General features: G+C 45.9%; 1 protein-coding gene across 1 annotated transcript in view; it reads right to left on the bottom strand.

The window, feature by feature from the left end:
• The window catches only part of brsk2a (BR serine/threonine kinase 2a), a gene marked incomplete at both ends in the record, with an annotated part of 440,510 nt that overhangs the window by 164,643 nt on the left and 252,509 nt on the right, over positions 1–23,358 (bottom strand). Inside the window, one exon of the mRNA XM_080736976.1 lies at positions 20,639–20,733. Within this exon, the coding sequence (XP_080593102.1) occupies positions 20,639–20,733 (95 nt within the window). The remainder of the gene's footprint in view (positions 1–20,638; positions 20,734–23,358) is intronic.

Raw genomic sequence — 23,358 nt, 5'->3', positions numbered from 1 at the left:
CACAATAAATTAAATCTCCACAATACGATTATCGTGAGTGTTTTTTATCACGATAAACGATAATATCGCGTATTGTCCCATCCTTAGTCCAAACTGCGACTTTTCAGGATTCAAATAAAAAACTACCAGATCTAAAGGCTCTAAACCAAGCTCAAGTGAAGCTTTCATTTTGTGGAGATGTGTGGTTTCAATTTGCTAGTCTGTCACTGCCACCTCCTTGAAAATGTTAATTGCTTCCCCATGTCGCGAGCATTGTGGGGGGAATAAAAAAGGCACTACTGTCGGTGACAGGTCCCCTTGTACACTAGCCCAAATGTTGTGCCAATGTTGTCCAAAAGCCACAGTGGCCAGCAGCATGGAACATGCAGTCCTGGCAGAGCAGTAAATGTGTTGTGCTCCATTCAAAATGAAAAGGCTTTCACAGGTTTTGTTCTCATTTCGAGGATCCATTTGACTGAAACGTAACATTGAAAACCCATCGGTTTGGGGAGTGGGTTGGCATGCCAGTGTGTGTGTGTGTGTGTGTGTGTGTGTGTGTGTGTGTGTGTGTGTGTGTGTGTGTGTGTGTGTGTGTGTGCGTGCGTGCGTGTGCGTGTGTGTGCCAGAGTATGATTCACCTGGCCTGTCTGCCAGATGTTTTTTCTTCTTCTTCTTTTATGTCGGGTGAAAACCTCATGTCCAAAATGTTACTTTTCAGGATTCAAATAAAGAAATCGTAGCAGATCTACAAGCTCGAAACGCGTCGCGAACGCATCTGCTACTTTTAATGCTTTTGTGTGAAGCTGTAGTACAGTATGATCAAGTATAGGGCATTCATTTACGAAAAAAAACACAACAAGTTAAAATATGGAGATAAGAGGTTTCTGCCCGCCATCTTTTTTTACAGTACATACTGACATCTGCCCGATGTGAGGCCTCCAGCAAGACGACAATGCTGTACAAAACCTTGTTGAGAGGCGCACAGGTTTTTCCTACCGGATCGGGGTACAGGCCGCATGCCCAACACGGAAGTGCGTCTCTCGCCGTTTTTAGCCGATAAAATATAGTTGTTGACCGCCATGCAGGAGCGACCTTGAGCCACAAGAGGCACCACCAGGCGAGCCAAAGTGAACGAGTTGCCGTGCCGAACGTTGTGAAGGTCGCTTGAGCCGACTCAATGCCGTTCAAGTTGCGTCCTGATAGGGACAATGGTAAATAATGTTTTGGCGAGAACTTTTGGCTAATGGCGAATCACAGAGCGTCCTTGTACAAGCTCCTCCCCCTCCTCTCTCCAGATCCGGTAGGAATAGCAAACTCACTTGTTGACTGGAGTAATGTGCGTGCGTGCGTGTGTTATGTATGAGTCAATAAGCAGTGTGTTTTTATGGCGTGTCTCAGCAGTAGGCTAGGCGTCTACACAGTGGTGGCGACAGGTAGCACATTATTGTCAGTAGAGACAGCATTCATCACCGATCACAGTACTTGCACACTCTGCTGGCACACAAGTAGGCTATATATGGCCACAAGTGCACAAGGCGCAAGATGGCACCTCGACAGAGTGCAGTCTAGTTATACTGGACGTCACTGGGGCTGAAACCTTAGCCAAATTTGGAGTCTTACGTCACAGATATGTCATAGAACAGTGACGTCATACTGTAGATGACTAGTGTCACATGCTGGATGGAGGCCACATGACAGCCAAGATCTGCGTGTGTGTTCCCATGTTGTGGTTCCACATGATTCTCTTTCTCTCTTTCTTTCATTGTCAGTGTCATTTGTGTGTCGTGTGTGTGTGTGTGTGTGTGTGTGTGTGTGTGTGTGTGTGTGTGTGTGTGTGTGTGTGTGTGTGTGTGTGTAGTGGCGTGACTCACTGCCTCAGCCTGAAGGCCTTGAAAGTCTAGTATCTCCCCCGGTCCATAGAGATACCCCTTTGGTCAAGTGGTTAAGATATTGGACTTTCACGTGGGAGACCCGGGTTCGAATCCCGGGTGTTACATTGGTGCCGTGACGCGGATAGTGTTTCCCCGTAGGAGGAGGTCAAATGGGGTCAGTGTAGAAGAGTGACTCACTGTCTCAGCCTGATGGCCACAAAACTCTAATGTCTCCCCCAGTCCATATAAGGATATCCCTTTGGTCTGATGGTTAAGATGTTAGATTTCATGCGGGAGACCCGAGTTCGAATCCCGGGCGTTACATGTGCGCAGCAGCAGCCACAACACGCACACATACAAATCTGCCAGTTGCATGCTATATCATGTCCTGCACTTATACAGCAGTTGTGTTGCTGTATGAGCCAGATGACATCGGAGGGCAGATCCATGAGCCATGACACCGTATCACGCGTGGAGTTACGTACGGCAGCAAGGCTCTGTCACACTACTGTCACATTTATTAAGGTCACATCATGCACGTACACACACACACACACACACACACACACACACACACACACACACACACACACACACACACACACACACACACACACACACACACACACACACACACACACACACACACACACACACACACACACACACACACACACACACACACAAGCGCACACAAGCGCACAACAAAGGTCCTGACTGTGTGCAATCACCTGCTCATACAGTATATTGTCGTTGTCGGGTGGAAACCTTGTATGTCCAAAAGCGTTCGTTTTGTATTTATCATTTAAAACATTAACTAAACTAGTGAAAACAGCAGATCTACAAGCACACAACGCCTTTTTGTGCGATGGCCTTGTCTGATGAAGCAGGGCTTTACTTCGCGAAAAACATACAAATTTAAAACTTGGAGATACGAGGTTTCTGCCCGACAGTGACGATATTCATCTTGGAAACCTCATATGTCCAAAACTGTGAATTTTCAGCAAAAGTAGTAGCAGAGTAGCAAGCTCAAAACAAGCTTGTGGTTGTGCGTGCGTGCAGGTGTGCACGCGTGGGTAGTAAACACAAAGTAAAGATCCCGTTAAGGGAGGTGATAAAAGGAACAGACATTTTCTTTCGCCTCACGAGGGAATCCAATTACTGGTCCTTTTCCCCCTATCCAAACAGGAAGGATGAAAGGAACGCGCCACCACGCACAGACCTCACTGTTTGCGTTTCATCGTTTCATCTTCCACCCTCCATCTTGTGTTTCATCTAACCTAAAGGGGACTTAGGTTGCTGTCGGGCTGATATCCCACATTTCAAATTGTTTCTTTCCCCCCGCAAAAGAATGGCCTACTCCAGGGGTTCTCAAACCTTTTGAGGCCGTGAGCCAAAAAAAACATATTTGAACTGGGGACGCCCACCCTGACAAGCACTTGGAATTGTAGGTATTACATTTAATGTGACTCGGTTCCACAGATAAATATTGTGAAAATAGCAGATCAACATGCTCACAACGCCTCGCAACACAAGGCTGCTATTTTCAGAATGTTCGCCTCTTGCTTACTTAACTCATTTACCGCCTCCCCCGATAGTCCCGATAAAATCCCTATGTTCTTCTCCGCCAGGCCCGATAATCCCGAGACTTTAATATGCTTTAAATCGCTGTTTATCGCCGATCCGTACTGTTTATCACCCTCGGAGAACCATTTCCGGTCACATTTCCGGGTTACAGGTTCCGGGTTCCGGGTACCAGTTTCCGGCTTCCAGCGGGACCGGAGCTTCCGTTAGCTTTCATGTAAACAGTAGTAGAAGAAGCTGCTCAGCGATGGATACGTCTTTTTTCAATTGGATTTTTTTTATATGTATTCTTTTAAATAATTAAAAAAGGAAAGGTTTTGGAGGTAGAAGGTTTCCACCACACGACGCATTTCTTGAGGTGGAACTGTGACGTGGCACACGGCCCGTTTGATCGACTCGCTGCACAGACGACCTATATTTTTGTAGAAATACATGTGACACTTATATCTGCTGTTTTTAAATAGCCACGGCAACACATTTAGCTGGGGACCCCCTGCTGGAACCCCCTTCAAGGACCCCCAGGGGTTCTTGAAATGAGACAGGTTGAGACTGTAGAGCGATGGTGGACATGTGGAAGGAGAGAGCGGGAGAAAAAAAGAGCGGGAAAGAAATAGAGGAATGGCATAAAGAGAGACAGAAAGACAGACAGACAGACAGAGACACGCAGTGTGTCAGGCTCACACTGTGCTGCTCTAAGCTGCAGCTTCTACAAAGCTGACAGAGCAGCAAACACAGGAGCATAACATATGAAAGCCATTTATTCTACTGGGTGTCAGGGCTTTATACTCTAGTCTGTGGAGGAGGCCGGAATTTCGCAGCACTCCCGGGCTAACGCACGCACACACACACACACACACACACACACACACACACACACACACACGCACACACGCACACGCGCACAAACACACACACACACAAGTATTACTATACTTGTGAGCGAGTGGAAACCTCATATGTCCAAAACTCTTGCTTTTCAGGATTCAAATTTAAAAAAATAGCACAAGTAGCAGATCTACAAGCTCGAAACGCGTCGCTTCGTGCAGTGTTTTGAGCTTGTGGATCTGCTACTTTCGATGCTTTTGTGCGACGCTGTAGTGTGATCAAGTAGGATGTTGTCGTTTCACAAAAAAAACACAAAAACGTAAAATATGGAGATGAGAGGTTTCTGCCCAGACAGCAATAATATCCAACCACACACACGCGCGAGCGCGCACGCGGCAGAAAGAACAGAGAGTGGCCAATCTATAATGATTTGGCGCAGACGGTGGATATGGCAGAAGGGAGAATGCCCCGGCGCTGTCAATAGGGTGTCGGGGATAATGAGATTAGACCCTGGGTGATTCATCTGAGAGGCCATCATGGCATTATTCTACTGCCATCCCCACCACCACCACCCAGCTCTTTCTTTATTGAGCCCATTATGCTCTATTACTGCATCTCTCCAAACTTTTTGCATCACAAGGAGGACGCCCAGTTCGGTGTGCGCGCATTATTCGGCGACCTGGCCAACTCGGGAACGATGTAAATAGAGAATGAATGCCCCGCCCTTTAATGCAAACCCCATTATACCTGTTGTCATAGGACCTGTTTTGACCATCTGTTTGCCTGTGTCCATTTATGCCCATATATGGAGATATCTGTATCTGTCTGTCTGTCGGCGTCCATTTTATGTCCATATATGGAGATCACTGCAGATATAGTTCTGGGTCCAGCTCCGCATTCGGGGATTCATTTTATGCCCATATCTGGAGAACGCGCGTGCCGGTGGGAAGAACGGTTCTCGAGATTCACATACATACATACACATTCACAAAGATTTTTTGTTGACTCCTGGCGTACGTGGAGGAGGAGACAAACTTAATGCAAACCCCATTATACCTGTTGTCATAGGACCCGTTTTGACCATCTGTTTGCCTGTGTCCATTTATGCCCATATATGGAGATATCTGTATCTGTCTGTCTGCGTCCACTTTATGCCCATATATGGAGATCTTTGACCATCTGTTTGCCTGTGTCCATTTATGCCCATATATGGAGATATCTGTATTTGTCTGTCTGCATCCATTTTATGCCCATATATGGAGATCTATGCAGACACAGTGCCAGTTCCAGAAAATCCTGATGTCAGACATCAGAATCCGAACCTTTCGTGCTGGTTCCAGAAAATCGTGTATCGGGTCGGGTCGAGGCCGAGCACTGCACTACCTGCTGCGGTGGGGAACGCACGTGCCGAATTTGAAATAGGGAATGAATGCCCCACCCTTTAATGCAAACCCCATGAATGCCCCAGCCTTTAATGCAAACCCCAATATACCTGTTGTCATAGGACCCGTTTTGACCATCTGTTTGTCTTTGTCCACTTATGCCCATATGAAGATCTCTGCACACACAGTACCGGTTGCGGAAAACTCTGATGTCAGACTTTATGCCCATATCTGGAGAACGCGCGTGCCGGTGGGAAGAAGGGTTCTCGAGATACGCGGATTACATACATACATACACATTCACAGAGATTTTGTGTTGACTCATGTGGCGTACGTGATGTCAGAGCCTTTTATGAAGTGATGTCACAATGACTCAGCGCTTGCGCCGATTTCCTCCGGAACAGCCTGATGTCAACAATCAGCTCCGCATAAGGAGATTCCGAACGTTTCGCGCCGGTTTCGGAAAACCGCGAGTCGGGTCGGGTCGAGGCCCGGCACTGCACTCCGCGCGGCGGCGGGGAACGCGCGTGCCGAATCTGAAGCCGGTGGGACGAACGGTTCTCGAGATACGCGGATTACAAAGAAACAAACAGACAGACAGACAGAGATTTGTCGCATTTATAGATAGATTATTAGGCCACAGACACACATATGACTCTGGGAGTGCATGGTGCACAGATGGAACCAAATGGGCCCGTTGCTTTGCTAACCAATGCTGGGGCCACATTTAAAAAGATGACCACCAACTTCTGATTGATGCTGAACAGTGGCTGGCAGTAGGGGCGCGTACACGCACGCGTGCACGCACTCACACACACAGTACTGTCACGCTGGGCACATTAGATGGGACACTGCTGTCACAGCTCACACGCACACACGCACATTGGCGTCAGTTCAGAAAAACTAAGGTATGGCAACATGGCTGGTGTCTGTCCTGTTGCCATACCTTAGCAACAGGCATGATACATTTATTTTAAGAGGTACATTTTATTTATTTTTTTCCCGTTTCTACGGTTTCTTGGGCTGGATATGGCAGCCTGGAACGGTTGTTCAAGTGCAGCTAAACTTGGCATGTTAGTAAACGTGCCACAATTAACAATAATGCATTGCACCTACGAAACCTTGTTAAAGTGACCATTTTGTTGCATTTTGCATTTGTAGTCACTTTACTGTAATTTAACAACATAATAACCAGCACAGATAGACAAAGAGACATTCATGGATTTATATTTAAAGGTAACTTTTATTTTCCCCCCTGGACCCAGGGTATGGCAGCTGCATATACCCCTGCCATACCCAACTGATGCCACTGACACCCACCACAAAGCCACCTTGCAGTATTCAGGGTCCCCACTATAGGGTGGACCGGACAGCGAGGCCCCCTTTCCGTCTGAAAGCCAGCAGCCATGGCCATACCATCCTCCTCCATTATTCTCACTGTTTAACGCTCTGTAGTCCTGTCTGGGTCTCTTCATCTACAGGCCCCGTCATTCTGTCACACACCACTGTCACACTGTCACCGAGTCACCCAGTGTTACTGCACTGACTCCACTACTGCAGGGCTCCCACTCTGAAATGTCACCTTTTAATATGCTAATGCGGCTCAGTCCCCTGCGGTGCCATTATAGGAGAGACACTGACGCACATCTCCTGGCCAGGTCTGTGCGTGCGTGCGTGTGTGTAGACACCCGTGCATTAGAATGTGCATGCTGTATATGTATGTATGTCCTATGGGCATATCGTCGTTGTCGGGTGGAAACCTTGTATGTCCAAAACCGTTCATTTTGTATTTATCATTTTCAAAATTAACTAAACTAGTGAAAACAGCCGATCTACAAGGCGTTGTGTGCTTGTAGATCAGCTGTTTTCACTACTTTTGTGCGACGGCCTTGTATGATGAAGCAGGGCTTTACTTTGCGAAAGAACGTACACATTTGAAACTTGGAGATACGAGGTTTCTGCCCGACAGTGACGATATATGGGTGGAAGCACACACACACACACACACACACACACACACACACACACACACACACACACACACACACACACACACACACACACACACACACACACACACACACACACACACACACACACACACACACACACACACACACACACACACACACACACACACACACACACACACCTGTATGGGCATGGCTACATCGGTGTCCTTTCCATGTCTGGTCCTGGGTGTCAGGGGAGAACAGTGTGTGCGGAAATGAGGAGGGAGCTGGACTGTCCCACATCAACTTTCCTCGACAACCTTACTGTCAAGCAGAAAACCTCTTATCTCCTCCGTACTTCTAACTTACTTGATCATAGCCCAAATATGGCGTCACACAAAAGCACAAAGGTATGACTGCTCCACAAGCTCCAAACTCGGCACGAAGCGACGCGCTTTGAGCTCGTAGATCTGCCACTTTTGCTATTTTTGAATTTGAATCCTGAAAAATATTAGTTTTGGATACATGAGGTTTCCACCCGACAGAGATGACATATTCTATACGATGTAGAAGTTAGAACTTACAGCAAGTTGAACTTTATTCCACTTTACTTTTTTTATGGGAACCCGAAAGCGAGAGCACATCTCTCAGTCTTGAAACTTCCTGTCATTCTTTGGCTTTTGAGAGTTGTGTCGTTTGTATTGTATTGTGCTTTATTTCATAACATTGACTGTAGCACTTAAAGTTGTACCATGTAACTTTTTTTATAAAACAAATCTTAAAATTGTCCTAACTGTTAAATCGCTAAAGTTTTAGAACACCCACTCCGTGAATTTCAGCCTGTAAAGCCTTCTCTATATATGTAAACTGCGATCCTTGCCGGGGACCGGATCTCGCGCCAAAATTGCGTCATCACACTACCGGCCAATCACAGCGAGGGTTATACAACTGCCGGCCAATCACAGCGCATCTTGAAGTGGGGTCGCTATGGCAGCCATATTTGTTGTTGCCCGTTTGTACCATCCCTTCTCTAGGTAATTTCGCCTACCAGGCAGGGTGAAGGAGTCCGTATCTCTGGAATTACTGAACGCACAGGAACAAGGGACCCCTCAAAAGATAGATCTCAGCGAGGTGGAGGCAGACGCGGGGGTCTGAAGGTACGAAAAACGGCCGAAAGACGCGGACGTGACCGCGGTTTGCTATAGGGCTAATGACCACTAGTTGGGCATCTTACACAGTATAGCTTTAAGTCAACTGAAATGTGCTTCATAATGAATAAGGTTGGACTGGATTGACTTGGACGTGACAAAAGAGCAGAGTAAGGGGGGCCCTCGACATAAAGGCGAGGGCTGGGAGGACTGTCTTTTGTCCAAAATAATGAATCTGCCCCTGAACTAAGGTCAGATTAACTCTCAAATACCTGGAACGCGCCCGAGTCGCATTAGATTTGAACCACTTTAACCATTATTGTATGCTTTAACTATTGAAAAATAGCAGATATACAAGCTCACAGCGCGGCACCGAGTGCCGCGCTGCGAGCTTGTAGATCTGCTATTTTTGAAAAATCATGAAAATGTGTGCAAGTCTTTGAATATCCTTGACACGATCTTTGACCCGACTTCTAAATCCTTCTTCTAAATCAGTGGTTCTCAAACTTTTTCATGTCAAGGACCCCCAAAATTTCAATTATTCGGCCGCAGACCACCATCTAAAAATATGTTGTTCCAGGGACCACCCAGAAGCATATATTTGAGTTACAAAAGTCTGCTTTGAAAAATATATATTGACAAATTTGCACACATTTTCACGATTTTTTCAAAAATAGCAGATCTACAAGCTTGCAGCGCGGCACTCGGTGCCGTGCTGTGAGCTTGTATATCTGCTATTTTTCGATAGTTAAAGCAGTCAATAATTGTAGGCCTAAATGGGTTAAGTCATCCTCCATATTAAGTGCTTTAAAAATGGACCTCATAACTCCAGGGACAAAGTCATTATTGTTGCATCGGAACACCCGGAACAACTATTCAACTTTTTCTTTTAAATTTGAAAACCTTTTCTCTGTCTTATTTATTTTATTGTATTTACTGTGTTTCTTACTGTTTGTTTTCGTGCGTTTGTTTTAACGTTGTTGGTATTATGTGGAACTACGTATACTGTATGTTTGCTAGCCTGTTACCCAGAGCCCACTTGGATAAGAGATGGAAATCTCTTAACACATCGGATGCCCACGTGATCTCTGACGTCTAATTTGCTGGTGCCCATGGCAACGCGTCAAACGCGTCATTTTACCTACCGGCGAGAGTACTGGCGAGAAAAGTAATCCGAGTAAATGTAATCCGAGTATGTCCTGTTTATTTCGCGAAAATCTTTTCTTTCAGTCAGGACCGTTTTTTATCATTTCTAAGCCACAGTGTTTGTGTTACGGCAGGTAGAAGAGGCTGCCGTTTTGAAATGAAAGTGATTTAAAAGCTAGATTAGGAGAAAACAGCATTTTTGTGCAGCCGCTAGACAGGAAGTCAACGAGACACACAGCACGTCCGGGTGACGTAATTGCGTGCTGCATGTTGGGAAATGGAGTTTGTTTCATCACCGCGGTAGCCAAGTGCAGTAGCTACAGTACAGTATAGTTTACTGTACAACGCGTCAAACGCGTCGTGGGCCTCCAGCGACATCAAAGAAATGTACTTGTAGACACCACGTGGGCACCCGATGTGTTAAAGCAGGGGTCTTCAACAGGGAGTCCGGGACCCCTAGTAGGTCCTCAGAGTTACTCCAAATCTTTGCTCCTTTTTTATATTAACCACTTGAACCCTAACGTCCATATTCTGAGAACTTTAAAAATAGCAGATCTACAAGCTCACAACGCCTTGCAGCGTGAGGCGTTGTGAGCTTGTAGATCGGCTATTTCCGGCAACAAGCTTTGGTGTAGAGGGGGAAAAAGAGTAGACTAAGTACAGAGTGAAAGGTCAAGTTTATTAAGTATTGACGGTTCAAGCGGTTAAATATCTGAAAACACAAATTGACCTGAGTCCAAAATACACTGATGATTGTGCTGTCAAACAATGAAACTATTAGGGAATCTATGAACAGGTTGTGGGGGGTCCCTGCTTCATCTCTCTCTCAACTAAGGGGTCCTTGGCCTGAAAACGTTGAGGACCCCTGTCTTAAAGGCTAGACAGAGGGGGGGGGGGGGGTCTCACAGGGCTCTATACTAGGCCAGTTAATATTTCGCTCTACACCTTAACCTCTTCGGCCAGAAATAAGCAGATCCTCAAAGCTTTTCCCGCACGTCAGCGTTGGCGAGAGATGTTTTGCTGACACAGCAGTGGACTTAAGAGCGCGGACGGAGATTAAAATGATAATGATGGTGAAGATGAACTTGGGCAACGACAATGACCATGATCATGTGTGTGACGCTAATGACAGTGGCTCTGCAGACTCTGCAGTCTGCCACGGTCATTAACCATGGCAACTGTGCCGTGGCCAAGTGCTGGAAAAGTAACTAAGTGCATTTAAGTCAAGTACTGTACTTTAAGTAACATTTTTAGGTGCTTGTCTTTACTTGAGTGTTTCCATTTCATCAACAGGGGGTCCGGGACCCCCTAAGGCGTCCTCAGAGTTACTTCAAGGGGGCCACCAAATATTTCTGTGATAGGATCATTATTTTCAATGAACAACTTGAACCCTCGCATCCCTATTCTAAGGATAACTTTAGCCAACAATAGCAGCTCTACAAGCTCTCATAGGTTTGGTGTAGAGTGAAAAGGTCAAATAGGTTTGGTGTAGAGTGAAAAGGTCAAATGTACTAAGTATCCGTGATTTAAGTGGTTAAATGTCATAGACTGTTATGTCCCACCAAGACACAGCAACCAATGGGTGTGAAGAGGGGCGGGACAACGGGCAGGAATTGACAAAGGGTGACTTGTATACAGTATGTAGTGGGGATCCTGGGCCTGAAAACGTTGAAGACCCCTGCTTTACCGCATCTCAGAGGCAGATGGCAGATGCCTCCCTAACATTTGTCTATTTGTCATCATAGTTCAGTTTTTTTAGTTAGTTCTTATTTTTAGTCAACAAAATGTTTTCCTGATAGTCCTTCTGTTGGTCGACGACGTCAACACTGCCCACAACTACCAACATTTGCAAGCGACCTCACAGAAAAAAAAAAAACAAGTCCCCAACGTCGCTTGTAATAAGCAGACGGGGCAACACTGGCAGCGCTAGCGCGGCGCGCTATACCGCAGCTCTGTGCTGCCGCTGCTGCTGACGCTTGCTCTGTTTTCCCCCTCTGAGCCAGTTAGTTGGTGGCTGATGCTTCTTGCTGCTGCTATGGGATAAAGACAACTAATTAACCAGAGTGGCTCTGTCTCCATGGCTCCTCCTGAAGCAGCTGAAAACTTCAAAGTCCCCCCCCCCCCCCCCCCCCCCCCCCCCCCCGGCCCGGAGAGACGCAAAGGAAACAAGAGAGTATAGGGATGGATGGATGGTGGTGGGAGGCAGGATGAAAGGAGATAGCGGGAGATGGGAGGAAGAAATGGTGTTGTTGTGTAATAGAGTAAGCAGGGACGTGCTGGCCATTGGGAAAAGCCAGCGGGTCTACAAGCACACAACGATCTAAAAGCACACAACGATCTACAAGCACACAACGCCTCGCGGTGCGAGGCGTTGTGTGCTTGTAGATCGGCTGTTTTCACTAGTTTAATACATTTTTTAAATGATAAATACAAAACAAACGGTTTTGGACATACAAGGTTTCCACCCGACAACGACAAAATATAACTCATGTAATTGGCCCACTGGCTTGTAACTTGTCATGATCTGAAATGGCAAATCTTTGAGTAGCAGCAGCGCTATAGAGAGAGATCTCTCTCTATAGCGCGCAATGAGGGCCTCTCCAACTCTTTTTCCCGGGCTGAATCAGGGGCCCAGCACGTCCCTGAGAGTAAGACACACACCACTCCACAGTTGGCGCCTATATGGTGTCTTTTATTTTCTTTCTATCCAGTTTTTGAGAGGATGTGAGAAAATGACGGCGACAGTTTTTTTTTCTTTGTTTTTCTGTGGTTTTGCTAGAACTAGGGATGGGCCGACACGCGATATTATCGTTTATCGTGATAAAAAAAACACCTGCGATAATCGCATCGTGGAGATTTGATTTATTGCGATATCGTCCTCCGTCATGCACTGGGATCAATTCACCTTTTATTTGCCGAGCTTGCATATCCGGTACCACTTAAACCCTATAATTGGTAAAAGGTACTAATAATATACGTACTCGATATAGTCTTTTTTTCACAGCTTTTTTGTGAGCTTGTAGATCTGCTATTTTTCTGCAAATGTTTTGCCCCAGGATAATGGATTTTGATTATCGTGATAATATCGTAAATCGCGATTTCTTTTGTCACAATAATCGTGATATGACATTTTCATATCGTCCCATCCCTAGCTATAGAACATTAGCAGAGTCTGTTATTATTGATGTCAGTCATAACACTGCAGACTGCAGAGCTGATTGCGTTGGAGGGAGAGAGGCACGGACGGATGGAGAGACGGGGAGAAAAAGAGAGAGAGAGTTGGGAGATGGAGGATTCTGCAGAGACTGAAATAATTGCCCCCTGAAGCGAATAATTGAAGAGCGAGGTGAAGTCTGCGTGTGTGCTCGAAGCCCAGAACAAGACATGATGGCCACACTGCCCAGGTAGACGGGCAGACCGCATTACCTGGGATGACGCTGCTCTGGAGGGGAGAGTGGTGGGGGTTGTCGATACTATTTACCTCGCCGATACACTCCTACGTAAACATACGAAAGGGGCATTTACTGTATACTCTCCGCTGCGCACATGAGTAATGGTGCGATCATGCGGTAAATGCTGTCGCGTGTACAAGTGCTTCAAGAGCCGCGAGAGAGACAGAGAGGGAGGGAGGGAGGGGGAGAGAAGTTTGGGTCATGGAGATGGATGAACGTTTGATGTCAAGAATGTTGCCGTTTGCATCAGGAAACAAAACTAAATAAAGGTCTGCACACACTGGGAGTTTTCGCACGCAGGCGTGGAGATTTGGGTCATATTGATGAGGGCGTATTTGACAGGCTTGGCATATTAATAGATCCTGGCATAGTAGATGAGGGTAAAGTTTGAGATCCCACAGCGTTAATTTAGGTTAACATTTTGGATGTGGGGGAAATTATTAGCATGCAGTTTTATTGAACAGATATGCTTTTTTCTGAGAATCAAACCACGCTTTGGGTGCGTGAACTGCATATTTAATTCACATCAAAGTTCCACTTCACCCATTTTCAACTATCTTCATAATAACTGGTCCTCACTAATGGGTAATACGGTACCATACTCACTCTGTGTCTCAGAGAAGGGCTGTGGACAGTTCCAAAACTCGTGTACCAGTGACATCATCTGTTGGTAGGGCTGTCACGATTATGACATTTTACATGACGATTATTGTCACTCAAATAATTGCGATTAACAATTTAATTGTGTTTTTGTCATTGACAATTACATTTCTGTTTGACTTTTAGGCTTTGAAGTTGCACATGGCAGATATGACACATTCTGTTTCAGCATGCTAACTTTCCAGGATAGAAAGCTATAAGTTTGAATTCCCCATCGATGATATCACCGGTAGGCGAGTTTCTGAACTGCCCACAGCCTTGCCTGACTGCGAGCGCCAGACATCTCACACTACGTTCACTACGTTTCACTCCGGGAGAGTCTGAGATTACCAGGGCAGATTCTATTTCGGCGTGGGCGGGCTAAAGCCTATTGACGTCACACACACACACACACACACACACACACACACACACACACACACACACACACACGCCGCGCGACGTCGACGTGGCGTGACATTGCAAAAATACGTTATTTCTCATAACATATTATATGTCTGCATGTTTACGTTAGTGCAAAATGGTATTAAAACGTGAGGAAACGGAACTATTTCATAGTTTATTAAAATAATTCGAGTCGAGTCTGACTCCGCCATGACAGTTTTCACGGACCAATCAGAGTCCACTAGACTCTCACGTGGGCAGAGGACACCAATCAGAGTCCACGAGCGAGTCTCACGTGAGCTCAAGAGCTCTGTTTGGAGGGGGCTGGGACCGGAGCGCAGGAGGGAGAAATCACCACGTGCCCCAAGCATACAACCCTGATTGGCCCATTCAAAGCGCCCGCTCTAAAGGCGCCTTCGAAATAGATTAAAATACGTGCAGCTTCAGTCCACACTACACACCACCCACCAGCAGGGGGGGGTGATGTGCGGACTGAAGTGTCAGGCTACCCACAGCCCTCCTCAGTTGGAAAATGGGCGAAGTGATCCTTTAACTCTGAGAGATTAGATGTACAAGCTCGCAGCGTGGCACGAAGTGAAGCAGTGTGAGCTTGTATATTTGCTATTTTTAAATAACCTAGCCAAAATATGGATATAAAATGGTTACAATTATTGTGATAGGGCTATTATTAACAGTTTCTGCTGGGGACCTTTCTTATTGAAAAATGTTGTATCAAGTGATTTGTTAGGGGTCACTACAGAGTAGACATTCCATGCATTGTAGAACAATTTTATTTATCAGTAACAATTAATTAACACGTTTTGATTAATCATCATCCCCAAAAAAGCATCCCTAACCAGTAAGACTCCCTAATCGGGAGATAAGCGACCGTAGGTCACTTATCTCCACAAATAGAGCAAAAATTTGTTTTTCCAAAATCTTCCTGAGCATGTTGATGACATGAGTGTAGACATACTGTGTAGTGATTTTCGTGATTTTAGGGCAAAATCTGAATCGGCCTCATGGTGGCGCTAGAGGGCCATGTGAGAAATGAGGGGTGGGGTCTCCGCGCCGCCAAGGCGGACGAATAGGTACCGGCCCCGGCTCTCCCGGTCGCTCCTAGCCCGAGTTACGGCATTTTATGTGAGCTGCAGTGGCAGGGGGTCCTCCACTGGGGGCGCCACCACTTTTGCATCCGTTCTGGAGCACCAGGAGTGGGTGGTCCCCGGGAATGCCCCGTGAGCAGCCCCGTTGGGGTGGTCATTTGGTAATTTTTGCACATGTGCTCATTTTTTACACTTGGGGGTCCCCGAGGGAGCTGGGGGTCCCTGGAGCTCCGGGGGTCCTTGGAGGTTGTAGTTTGGCAGGTAAGGAGTGTGTGTGCAAAATCTGGCATGGATCGGGGCAACGGTTGCGGAGATATGAGCAGGGCAAAAGTGTGACGTGTGACGTGTGTGACGGACGGACGGACGGACGGACGGACGGACGGACGGACACCTCGAGCAGCTTTCTGTAGTAAGTGCGACCTACGGTCGCAATAATACCCATTCCTGTGTAGTTGCATGGACAAAGTCATTGCAACGCACATACTGTACATGCACATGGGCACACTCAAACACGCAAACACGCATGCACGCACACACACACGCACGCACAGGAGGGAGCCGCGACACCGAGGCGATCCGGTTCAGTCATTAGAAACGCGCTGCATCAGCAGAAACCTGCGTCCTGCCAGAGCGCCATGAATGTTACGCATCTGTTGCTGTAATTCACTTCTAGAGGACAGTCAGCCACACTGGAAAACCCTCAGTGTTCCTTTATCCATTAGTAAGTCCAAGAGTTAACCATGTAATAAGGGTACCGTCACACCCAACTTTGATTCTGCCTACGCGGCGGATTCTGACAACCTTTTACACTGGTAATGGAGCAGGTTGCCCTTGAGCAGCTTCCCATGCGTTGCGCACACCTCGTGTTTATGCATTCTGTGCGGCAGGACGCCTCCAATAGAGGAAAAGTGTATTTGAAGAAAATTAATGCTTGAGATAGTTGCTGTTTTCCCCCTCTGTCCAATCGGATGAGTCGAAAGATGCAGTGGCCTGGCGACGTCAAGACCGAAGGTGCTGCAAGCTACTCTGTTTTTTAGGCTGCGCTGGCTGCTGTGTGTTTCACTTTACAATTTGTCTGGGGTCATTGTAGCATGTACTCAGGCTTTTGTGTGTGCACGCCACATCTGGAGTGCACACAAAAAAGCCTGAGTACATGTTAAAACAAGAACAGCACTCTGTTGAGGTGCCAACTTGCGTCTTGTGCACAAGTAGGCCATGTATGGCCTACATACTTGTGCGCCAGCAGAGCCATGAAGTGCGCTCACCACTGGCATCACCACTGGCGATGCCAGTGACATCACCAATGGCATCACCAGGAATGCTGGTCCCGGATTGGGCTACGGGCTTAAACACCCACAGCTACCTACTTACCTACCTACATACATACGCAGCCGAACACAGTACTTGCACGCTCTGCTGGTGTAAGTAATGAAAGTGACATACTCATTTAAACATTTTGTTTCTAATGGATCAAAAGGACGGGGCCAAATACAGACCTTTGGGGTTCTAAGGACAACAGCCAGGGGTCCCAAGGACAACAAGCCCCCGAATACCGGTACTTGGCCTGCTCCTTTTGTGGGCTTGTAGCAGAATATATGGACTATGGTTCTCAATGTGGGGTCCCTCAGGGTTCCTTGAGAGGGGGTCCCAAATGGACCCATCAATGTGAGAGTCACGGAGTCCTTGAAATTAATACGTTTTTAGACTCTCAGGAGTTTGTGCAGGTGAAAAAGCACACTCTCTTCCCGCTGGTTGTACCTCGCTCTCTGTGCTTGTCACCTCTCACCGCCGTCTGTACACCACAGCTACACAGCTAGCTCTACTGTACCTCCACTGATACGACTGTCACCGCTGTGTCAAAACAAATAGCAGCTCCACGCTAAAAATATTCACAAATAATATGCTGCTGCTCGCATCAGGCTGGCTGTTTAGCCAGCCAGAGTGAGCTATGAGCTACTGTACAGAGAGATAGAGAGAGAGAGAGAAACTGACACAGCATGGAGCCACTAAATACCAACTGTTTATCAAACAGGCCTCTCAGTCTGGAGTGTAATAACACGTCTCCAGGAGTGATGCGGCATGAGTTGAGTGAGGGCTGCATTCTCTCATTCCTGGCTGTTTCGTCTCTCCTTAATTCTTTCTCTCGTCACAGGTTTCGTTTGAGAATTAAGCAGCCATGTCTATGAAAACAAGGCTATTTTGGCTAATACTTTTGTACTTCTACTCATGTAAAACTTTGAATACAAGCCTTTTACTTAATTGTAACAGCATATTTTGTAATCGTGGTATTGCTACTTTTACTTAGAGTAAGAAAAGAAAGTACTTCTTCCACCACACAGGCGTGAGGGCCAATTACAGCCAAACCGCCACAGCAAGCACTCCAATTGTGAGCCGGCACTAAATAAGGCAGCCCACAAGGGGCGTTGGGACTTTCATTTCAAAACAGTTATTTTTTTCCTCCCTACTGTTTCCCTGACCTAAAAAAAGAATGTATGTAGGGGGGGAGGGGGGACGACAACGGGAGACCTAATAAATAGCATTTTCTCCCCTCTAGAAGTTTCTGTAGCAGTGGGGAATGAGGATGATTTGAGCAATTTGAACAAAAGGCTTATTATTAAAGTGAGGGCTCCACTTTAGGAGGTGCCTGGGAAGAACTAGTAGGATTATGTGAAGGACAACCCATCATGCCAGTAATGGACCGTTTGTGCTGCTGTGGTCAGGAGAACGCCTGCGCTGCGCTGCCACAAAACCACCACCGAAAAGACCCAGAAACAATGTTTTCCCAGTTCAGAGCTTTGAACAATAACCCCAATAACTATCGGTGCCAACCATTCCTTGACATACAGAACCCTCACCTTATTTGGAAACTAAAAGACATCTTATACCAGTGTTTCTCAACCTTTTTTCTGCATGGGCACACTTTTCATGTCCCAAGAATCCATGGGCACACCAACATAATATGGGGGTGTAAATATCATCACTGTCGGGAAGAAACCTCGTATCTCCAAGTTTTAAATTTGTACGTTTCTTCGCAAAGTAAAGCCCTGCTTCATCATACAAGGCTGTCGCACAACAGTAGTGAAAACAGCAGATCTACAAGCACACAACGCCTCGCACCGCGATGCTGTTTTCACTAGTTTAAATCATTTTTAAAATGATAAATACAATACTGGCTTTCAAGCAGTTTCAAGGGGCACACTTGACCCTTCTCAAGGGCACACCAAAGGTCCCCAGGCACAGTGGTTGAGAAACACTGCTCTAACTGTCAAGTCAACCGTCTTGAACCAGTAAATACCCACACAGCAGCAGAGCACATGCAGTGCAATATTTCTGGACAATATCTTTGCACAACCTACTTACACAAATTACATGTTTTTGGATTGCAACTACAGCTCTGAATTGTTAAAGTTCACCACACGATACTGACTACTATTATTGCGACCGTCAGGGAGCAGTTTACTATGAAAACCTCCACCGGCCGTCCGTCCGTCCGTCGGTCGGTCGGTCGGTCGGTCGGTCACACGTCACACGTCACATACGATGACATCACAGAGTCCACAGCTGATGATGTGGCGACATCACAGAGTCCACAGCTGATGATGTGGCGTGATGTCATACAATACACAAACAAGCCCTATATAAAGGGGCAATTCTCACCAGGGAAGAGAGCATTCCTCGACTCAGACCTTATCGCCAGGATCAACTAAGCTTATAGCTTATCATCACATCCAACCATCTTAAGATACTCAGCTAGTGGGGAATGCTCTCTTCCCTGGTGAGAATTGCCCCTTTATATAGGGCTTGTTTGTGTATTGTATATGACATCACGCCACATCATCAGCTGTGGACTCTGTGATGTCATCGTATCTCCATATATGGCCATCTCCGTATATGGAGATATAAGTCGTCCATGCCCAAGTATGGGCTGGTGAGGTCAGACTTTGTGTGATGCGTAGGTTATCTCCATATATGGAGATTCAACATTCCAGGTGTAACTATGGCTGCCCGTATGACGTGAGAGGTGGAGGTTGTGGATTGGCAGGCAAGGAGTGTGTGTGCAAAGTTTGGCATGTGTATTGTATGACATCACGCCACATCATCAGCTGTGGACTCTGTGATGTCATCGTATCTCCATATATGGCCATCTCCGTATATGGAGATATAAGTCGTCCATGCCCAAGTATGGGCTGGTGAGGTCAGACTTTGTGTGATGCGTAGGTTATCTCCATATATGGAGATTCAACATTCCAGGTGTAACTATGGCTGCCTGTATGACGTGAGAGGTGGAGGTTGTGATATTTGTGGAGAATTGGTAAAACAAACTTTTGGCCTATTTGTGGAGATAAGCGACCAACGGTCGCTTATCTCCCGATTAGGGAGTCTTACTGGTAGTATATCGTCTCTGTCGGGTGGAAACCTCATAGTCCAAAACTGTTACTTTTCGGGATTCAAATTCAAAAATAGCAAAAGTAGCAGATCTACAAGTGGATCTGCTACTTTTCATACTTTTGTGTGACACTGTAGTACGATCAAGTAGGCAGTAATTTTAACTATGGACATGAGAGGATTAGGCCTGACAGCAACGATATACTATCTACAGTATACCGTTGTTGCCGGGTGGAATGTCCAAAACCGTTTGTATTTATAATTTTAAATGATGATGATATACTGATGATTAAATTATTTAAGATAGTGAAAATAGCTGATCTACAAGCACAAAATGCCTCGCGGTGTGAGGCGTTGTGTGTTTGTAGATCTGCCATTTTCACTAGTTATGTGCAACAGACATGTATGATGAAGCAGGGCTTTTACTTTACCAAAAGCGTAAGTTTGAAACTTAGAGATGCGAGGTTTCTGCCCGACAGTGACGATATTATACTGTAATGCACTTGGTTGCTGCAAGTAGAACGACAGGATTCACATTAAATATCGTCAAAAGTTCCCAATCCAACTCAACCACAAGTTTTAGGCCCCCTCATCAGCCACACATCATCACTGTACCCACAGGCTACTTATACAAGCTATACTGCCTATCAAGAGCTTTAATTGCAAGAGTTTCCCTAAAAATACATTCAGAGGAAAAGAGCGAAGAGAGAAGACAGGCACGGCTAAAAGTGGAAACCATATAGGGAGGCAGCTGCTGACTTACCTTCATTAGTACTGACTCACTGAGCTTCTCCCGGTTGACAATCTTTATGGCGACTTTCTGGCATGTGACACAGTGGATTCCCAGCTTGACCAGCCCTGCAACACACACCATACGGTACAATTTGTTAGGACAAGTCGTGCTTTTCAAACTTTATTTGTGTCCCAAGGTACACCAATGGGCAAAACACAAAATGACGTATTCATAGCGAAAATAGCTGATCTACAAGTGTTACAATGTGTCACATTGTGAGCTTGTACTGTAGATCTGCTGTTCCCCAAATATGGAAGTGGCTGAAAAATACATTTTCAACTCGTTGACAGCCAAAGACGTAATATATGACATATGTTGTTTTCTAGATGGCGCTAGCCTACGAGTCACCATTTTGTCTCCTAGACTCTCGGCCAAGCAGGGTGATCACAATAAATAAAAAAGAATCATGTGATTCACTCCCTATTGTTTTGGATTTGGAAAATGTCAAAATGCATTACGTTTTGCCAGAAACAAAAGTGAAAACAAGCTCATTCAACTCCCTATAAAGGTCCCCATACACCAAAATACCTATGAGAGTGGAATCCATGTTCCGCCAATGCATTTCAATGAGAATGGAGCGGTTTCATGCCAGTAGAGGATTTCTGCTCCATTCTCATTGAAACGCATTGGCGGAATGGGAAATCCACTCTCATAGGTATTTTGGTGTGTGGGCAAATTTTCTTTCTCAGATTCTCCAATACTCTACTCTACTCTCTATGTTCGGTGCGTGGATCGTTGTGAAGAATAATATTCTATGATTTATTTCAAGGGTTAGTGAAAACCTTCTGAATCCTGGCAGGGGCAGAGTATAGACCAGCAATGCATTATGCATTATGCTATTTTCAACTTGTGACACAGGACATTCTGCATGATGAGTACTTTCTACTTTTGTACTTTTACTCAAGTAATTAGAATTCCGGACTTGTACTTGTTACAGAGTATTTACTGAGTCAAAGAACACAAATATGTTTGTGCGCACGCGTGCATGTGTGTGTGTGTGTGTGTGTGTGTGTGTGTGTGTGTGTGTGTGTGTGTGTGTGCGTGTGTGTGTGCGTGCCTGTGTGTGTGCGCGTAGACACATTTCCCACAACTGGAGTTGTTGTTCTTTCCGCATAATCTACATTGACTGAGGTGGAGTGGAAGCATAACGGGCTTGTAACCTCATGTAGTCGATGGCGATAATGTCTTTTAATGTGTAGACACTGGTAGCGGTAATGAAATCCCCCCCTGAGGGGGGTGGTGGTGTTGCAGAGTGAGTCATAAAGGCTTTAAAAGAACGAAGGACATCGGTGTTATTGATCCCTATAATGCACTAAACTGCTTTGATGCAGTCCGCTCCGGTTAGCCATGGACAGACAACGAGAGGCAAGCTCTAACACATCATGCAGCATGCCGTAGCCTTCCCCTCGGGGCACCGATGACCAGGCGGTGAATGGGACTCCTTATTGACTTCGCCGTTGCTCAGAAATGCCAAGAATGAACCAACCAACCAGCCACGGCCATTTATAGTACAGTAAATTAGACTGTGGCATTTGCACGACTACAGCAGAAAATATATCGTCGTTGTCGGGTGGAAACCTGGTATGTCCAAAACCGTTCTTTTGCATTTATCATTTTAAAAATGATTTAAACTAAAGCGGTGCGAGGCGTTGTGTGCTTGTAGATCGGCTGTTTTCACTACTTTTGTGCGAACGGCCTTGTATGATTCTTCTTCTTCTTTCGTGTAAAGCAGGGCTTTACTTTGCGAAAGAACATACACATTTGAAACTTGGAGATACAAGGTTTCCACCAGACAACATGATATATATATATGTGCTACAGACTCTGTTCCACAGCACAGCATTATAGACTATGGGACTTAATACACACACACACACACACACACACACACACACACACACACACACACACACACACACACACACACACACACACACACACACACACACACACACACACACACACACACACACACACACACACACACACACACACACACACACACACACACACACACACATATGCTCAGCCACAAACACACATACGGCAAGTGCATACATGCCAACTCATTAACGCTCACACATGCACACTCATATTGTATACAGGTGCATATCATTACATGCATGCAAATGTACACAGATAAACATAATAATGCATGTGCGTGCACTGCACACCCATGCACCCACACACACATTAACAGCAGTGTGTGATAATCAGGGCTACTGTGAAACAGAGCTTGGCTGGTTGAGGTCAGGACTGGGAGTCCCACGCAAACAGCTCAGCTTCCACTGAGGGGCCTTTTCCACCAAAAGAACCTTGGTTCATTCATTCATTCAAACCTTCATTTATTCTCGAAAAACATTGAGGTTGCCCTCAGTTGCCGTGTTATCGAGATACATCAATATATACATCAATATTCACAAAATACAATCATTTTTTCACAAAACAAGTTTAGAAACAGTTGCAGACACTTGTGGGTAGATCTACTATCAAAGATTTAAAATGACCATAAGTTATGGGAGAACATATCTTGAAATTAAGTTGCAACTCATTCCAAGTGGTTGGAGCATTAAAGCAAAAGGCTGTTTTCCCTAGTTCAGTGTTTGGTTTGGTGACCTTTAGTGTGAGCCAGTCACTACAACGTGTCCTATATGTCACAGGATTCCAATCCAGCAGCGATTTAAGATACA

Source organism: Nannobrachium achirus (assembly GCF_963921795.1).
Source record: "Nannobrachium achirus genome assembly, chromosome: 11".
In the NCBI taxonomy this organism is placed as follows: Eukaryota; Metazoa; Chordata; class Actinopteri; order Myctophiformes; family Myctophidae; genus Nannobrachium; species Nannobrachium achirus.
This window is presented reverse-complemented; position numbering and strand designations above follow the sequence as displayed.